The following is a 6,134-nucleotide window of genomic DNA, read 5'->3' as shown; positions in this document are numbered from 1 at the left end:
AAGGGGCAGGGCAGGTAGCCTGGAGAAAGTAGAGGGGGGTTGAGGTCGACCAGGTCCTATTTGAAAGTGTCAGTCCCAGGCGGGTGGCTTACTCGGTTAAGTGTCTGCCTTCTGCTCAGGTCATGATCCCGGAGTGCTGGGTTCGAGTCCTGCATTGGGCTCCCTGTCAGCTGGGAGTCTGCTTCTCCCTCTGCCCCTCACCCCACTTGTGCTCTCTCTCTCTCTCAAATAAATAAATAAAATTTAAAAAAATCTTTAAAAAGAAAAAAAAAGTGTCAGTCCCAGCAAGGAAGCTTAAGTATATCGGTCACTAACACTTTAGTATAAATGATTTTAAGTGGCTTTATTGCTTCCCAGATAACTCCAGAGTAAGGGAGCAATGATGATCCCTAAGGAGAACGGACTTCAGAACTTCAAAGCGAGGGGGGTTGATACCTGCTGACTCAGCCCCTCACCTGGGTTCAAATTCCAGACCCATGTGGATGTCATCAGCTCTCTATACCTCTGTTTTCTCACCTGTGACATGGGGAAACCTCATGGGGCTGGTCAATGGTTCAGTTTAATGAAGGATGAAACAGTCTTTGCATATTGACCTGAAGGGCCACACGTGGGCGGGGGGCTGTTATTACGATAACTGTCCAATAAAACCTTCATGTGGCCCGCCCTCAGGATTCATCTCTGCTTCAAGCCAGCACCTCTCCTTGGTTCTCATGGGGACCACTGAAGCCACACTCCGGATGGAAAACGTGGATGTGAAGGAAGAATGGCAGGATGAAGCTCTTCCCAGGTATGGCTTCTCCGTTTCCACATCACCTATCGCGTTGGGGGGAAGGGTGCCCACTGCTTCTCTGAGCTGTGGTGTGGGGGACGCCGAGGATGGATGGGACCAGGCACATAATAAATATTTGCTGACTTTTTTAAGATTGATTCCCCACCCCCACCCCCACCAAAGCCCCGCAAAAGCTCCATTCCCACGCTATTTTAAGGGTTATGAACATTCTTCTACAACCATCTCATGGACTGTTATATTCTTACATGTGTTCCCACGAATCCAGGTGATAGCACATTTTTCCCCGTGGCAGCCAGAGGGATCTTGTCTTACTCCTGCCTAAAGCTCCTGGGGCAGATGCCCACCCCAAGGAAAATCCGGTGTTCAGCCTCCCCTCCTTCTTCAACCTCTCTCCCACCACATCCCCTTCATGTCCCTCCAGTTCTAGAAGCTTCCTTCCCATTCCTTCTCCAGGCCTGGCCGGCGCTGACTGTCAGACTTCGCACTGGCTGCTCCCTCTGCCTGGAATGCCTTTCCCAGACACCCAAGCTTCCCTCGCTTCCTTCAGGTCTCTGCCCGCAAGCCTCCCTCTCAGAGAGGGCCTCTTGGCCCCATTCATTACCCCTTCCCTCAGTCCCTGAATTGTTTCCTTCCTGAACAGCGGCCCCCAAAGACGTCTAATCCCCGTCCCCTGCCAGTGTCCCCCTCCATGGCAAAGCCACTCTGCAAATATGATGAAGCTAAGGACCTCAAAATGGGGAGATGACCCTGAGTTATCCAGGTGGGGCCCCCATGTCATCGAAAGGGTCCTTCCCGAAGTTCGAAGGGAGGATCTGTTTCCATCCCTTTCTCAGATTCTCCCTTCGAGCTTCCAGGAGGCGCCGGCCCTGCCCACACCTTGCCTTCAGCCCCGTGAAACAGATTTCGGACTCACTTCTGGCCTCTAGGGTTGTAAGAGAATAAATGTGTGCTGTTTTAAGCCACTGTGTGGTGATTTGTTACAGTAGCCAGGAGAGACTCTGCTCTGAGTCTAATACTCTGAATATTTCACGTATTTATCTTGTATATAGTCTGTTTTCCCCACCAAATGGAACCCCCCCCCCACCACAGCAGGGGCCTTTGGTTGGATCACTGTTGTATGGCAGCATAAGGACAGACCCCGGCATACAGTTGGCGCTCAATAGCTATTGGGTGAGTAGGTCACGGTCACTGGTAGGAGGGAAGCAGAGACACGTGCGCCACCAGGCTTCGTGTCCCTCTGTTTGCTCCTCTGGGCCGCGTGAGGTCACGTGGTCAGCACAGGCTCCCCTAATCCAATGGCTGGACAAACTGACCACCTCCGCCCTTCTTTAATGCAAGCAATTTACCCCAGGGGATGATGCCCAAGAGCTCGTTATATAACCGTCTGGGAAGGACTAGCCGAAGGGAAGTGTGTGCTCACCCTGGAAAAGAGAATCGGAAGAGGGTCTCCAGCTCCAGAAAATCCCAGCCACTGAGGGGCCGAAGGCTTCCTCATGCCTCAGTTTCCCTATCTGTGAAGTGGGGACGTTAATCCCTCGCTCACAGAGTTGTTGGAGGAACCGGCTGAGGCCCGCGGGATGAAGCGGCTGGGGTGGGCTCGCCACATGACGCAGGCTGCCCAAACGCACGGTCCCCCTCGGATTGCTCTTAGCTGCGTCTTGTTCACTCTGGCTCCCTGCCCCCCCATCCATCGTTTAAAAGATAGCCCCTCTCCCAAGCCTTGTTGAGACAAAATGGGGCAGCTGCAGATGCGAATTTTAAGCGAGTTTCTCCCAGCTGCAGAGGGTCCCTCTCCGTGCTCAGTGGGCCAGTGTCTTCGGCACAGTGGCCCCGCTGTGCAGCCCCGGGGCAGGAGCCAGCCCTTTGCCGGGCGTCTGCCTTTCTCGCTCTGCAAGAAGGGAGGGCAGCTCCGCACCTCTGTCTAGTGCCAGACAACCCACAGTTCTGTTCCTTCCAGCTCAGCGATCCCTTCCCGGAGGCGTCTTCCAGCTCCCCCGGGGGCCAGAGGGCTGGCCCTGTGCCCACAGCCCCTCCTGCCCCCACGACCTTAAACCATCTTCCTTCACCTCTGCCCCAGAGGGCAGCCTGGAGATGATATAGCTCGCTGCCTTATTTCTCCATTCATTCTCTGTAAGGCTATGCACCCACTGTATGCCCGGCCCCATGCAAGACACTGGGGACACACGGCAAACAGGACAGACACCCTCATGGGGCATTCATTCTGGGGCAGAGAGAGCCTTTCCCCTTATAAACTTCACAACCCAATATAAAACTGAAGCTGGGTTCGTGGTAACTGGGAGAGTGCCTGGGTGGGGTCTGACCGGGGTGGAGAGACGAGAGGTTGGGGAGGGCGCTGGTTCTAAGCTGTGAAGGATGAAGAAGGCTAGGGGTAGGGGCTGAGCATTCAAAGCTCAGAGAGCAGTGTGTGCAAAGGCCCTGAGGCCAGTGGGAACAGACCGAGGGACGTAAGGAAAGCTGAGGGGGCATCTTGACCAGTGTCTCATAGCTGAGGAGAGGCAAGTACAGGGTTAGACAGATGTCTGACTGGTGCCTCAGCCTGCCCTTCCCTTCACAAGCAAGTGGCCCTGGGTTTTGTTTGTAACTTTTTATTCCGATGTAGTTCCAAACTTAGAAAAAAATTACAAGGATGGTGTAAGGCACATCTGTAAGCTTTTCCCCAGATTTGCCAATTAACATTTCACTCCCTTTGCTTTGTCATTCCCTCCCCTGTCTCTCCCTCCCTCCTGTGTCTCTCCCCTCTCTGTGTCTCTCTCTGTCTCTGCCTTCCTCCTCTGTCTCTCTCTGCCCCTCCCCATATATAGAGAGAGACTCAGTTCCCAGTTTGTATCTCCATCCCTGCACGGGGCATGCCAGTGCGGTGTCTCGCCTGCAACACACGCACAGGAGCTGATTTTGTGCGGCACGCACCTCAACAATCCCCAAAAATGTGTGCGGCCACTGTGGGTTCAGGGCACAGAGTGGTGGAGGGCTCTGAGCAGCCTGAGCATCGCTGCCCTGCCTCAGCCCTGCCCTTCTCCGTCTTGTGCTCTAGCCGTGCTGGCTCCTCTCTTCTGGTCTCCTCCTCCTCTGTCCCCGTCTGCTTGGGCTGCCAAGACGGGATTCCACCGACACTTACGCTCTCACCATCCTAGAGGCTGGCAGTCAGGTCAGGGGCCCGGCAGCGCTGGGCTCGGTGAGGGCTCTCTCCTGGGCTTGTAGACGGCTACCCTCTGACCGCGGCCTTTTCTCCGTGCTTGTGTGCAGAGAGATCACTCCTGTCTCTCTTTCTTATAAAGCACAGCCCTATGGGATCAAGACCCTCTTATGACCTCATTTAACCTTTATTGCTTCTTAAAGGCCCATCTCCAAATGCAATCATATTGGAGGTTGGTCCTTCAATATATGAATGGGCGGGGGACGCGATTCAGTCTGTAACATCCTCTTTGCAAAGAGCTGACTGTTGGGAGTGGAGTTGGGGTGGGGGGCGGAGCTGTGGTGCCACCCGAGGCCTTGGGACCCTCCCCGAGGCTGTGGTGCTGGGGGAACTGGGGGGGGGATGAAGGGACAGAGGTGTTGGACATTGCAGAGGAGGCCCAACAAGGGCATCTAAAAACCACCAAAGTGGCCAAGAAAGAACCTTTTAGGCCTCTCTGGCTCTCTTGGTTGGGCTTTGGGGGTGTCATATTGCAAAGCCCCAGCATTGTTGGCCCAGGCTCGAGCCTCGGAAAAGCCTCCCTCTACCCAGAAAGAGATTGTGTGGTTGCGTGCACCAGAAGCGGCCTTGGGCAGGCAGAGACAGAGACTGGCCAGCCCTGGAGGGGAGACTGAGTCAGCAGTGTCCAAGTTTGATACCCTCGAAGTCCTGGAGCACGAGCTTGGGGTGGGGGGCATGGTCAAAGTTCATTCCCAATCCCCTCGTCTCACACCACGGGAAACCGAAGCCAGAGGCTGGAACGTGAGGGTAGACTTGGTGCCAGCAGCCCCCTGTGAGGCCAGCTCTGTTGCAGCTGCAGAGCCCCTCCAGATCGACAGGTGCTCCCGCTGGTGCTCCCCACCACTCACGGGATGCACCTTCACTCAGTCTGTCCTTCCACCAGCCACTTCTCTGAGGGCCAGGCCCATGACTCACCAAAGCAGATAGGAAGAGGCACGTCCTAGCAGGAAGCAAGCAGTTAGAGAAAGCAGGAAGCAGCACTCAAGACAGAGGGGTGAGATGTGCAAAGGCACTGGGGCAAAGGGGGCCTTGGCATGGTAGGGAATGCAGCCCGCAGAAATGGGGCTGAAGGGCTCCTAGATGCAACGTCCTGGAGGGGTGCCCAGGTGAGAGATCTGGATTCCATGCTGCACGCTGCATGAGACAACACAGATGTATTCTTTTTTTTTTTTTTTAAGATTTTATTTATTTATTTGAGAGAGAGAGAATGAGAGAGAGCACATGAGAAGGGGGAGGGTCAGAGGGAGAAGCAGACTCCCTGCCGAGCAGGGAGCCCGATGCGGGACTCCATCCCGGGACTCCAGGATCATGACCTGAGCCGAAGGCAGTCGCTTAACCAACTGAGCCACCCAGGCGCCCAACACAGATGTATTCTTGCACAATTCTGGAGGCTAGAAGTCCAAAATCAAGGCGTCAGCAGGGCCCTGCTCCCTCTAAAGGGGACACTCCTTTCCGCCTCTCCCAGCTTCTGGGGCGGCCCGCAGTCCCGGGTATTTCCTGGCTTGGGGACACATCCCTGCAGTCTCTGCCTCATCCTCACATGGCCCCATCCCTGTGTCTGCGTCCACATTCCCCTGTTCTCATCCGCACGCCGCTCACTGGATTTAGGGCCCCGTTAATCCAGGATGGCCTCTTCGTACCTTAATTACGTCTGCAGTGGCCTTATTTCCAATAGGTCATGGTCCAAGTACTGGGAGCTAGGACTTGAGTTATCTTTTGGGGGCACAGACTTCAACCCAGCACGGAAAGATGAAGCCACGCGGGGCGCCTCGCATACGAAGGAAAGCCCACTTCTCACGGGGCTGGGGCTTGCCCGTTGCAGGCTGAGCAAGCCTGCGGGGAGCCCTCCGGATCTACTCTGAGTTTATGGACAGGCTTCAGCTGAGCACAGTATGAGCTCTTCTTGGGACTTAGGGAAATTGCAGTTTTCAGCTGGCAGAGTGGGATTTGCTCGGCCGATGTCCCAGGACCCGGCTTCTCCTCCTTGGAGCCTGGAGTCCTGCTGAGTCGGCTTCTCCAGGTCAGCATGAGCTCGAACATCATCGAACATCATCGAACAACCCTTGTACGCTAGGGCCTCTGCCAGGTGCCTCGGCCTCACAACTTCCTCCCGCTCCCAGGAGAGCTCCC

General features: G+C 55.3%; 1 protein-coding gene across 1 annotated transcript in view; it reads left to right on the top strand.

Annotated features, from left to right (window-relative positions):
• The first annotated feature begins 673 nt into the window (after positions 1 to 673).
• Positions 674 to 6,134, top strand: part of ATCAY (ATCAY kinesin light chain interacting caytaxin) — a 24,700-nt gene continuing 19,239 nt past the window's right edge. Inside the window, exon 1 of the mRNA XM_034996683.1 lies at positions 674 to 787. Within this exon, the coding sequence (XP_034852574.1) occupies positions 711 to 787 (77 nt within the window). The 5' untranslated portion in view covers positions 674 to 710. The remainder of the gene's footprint in view (positions 788 to 6,134) is intronic.

The sequence above is a fragment of the Mirounga leonina genome, unplaced genomic scaffold (genome assembly GCF_011800145.1).
Source record: "Mirounga leonina isolate KUSES-001 unplaced genomic scaffold, KU_Mleo_1.0 Mir_94, whole genome shotgun sequence".
Classification (NCBI taxonomy): domain Eukaryota; kingdom Metazoa; phylum Chordata; class Mammalia; order Carnivora; family Phocidae; genus Mirounga; species Mirounga leonina.
The sequence above is the reverse complement of the archived record's forward strand: the minus strand, read 5'-3'. Positions and strand labels throughout refer to the sequence as shown.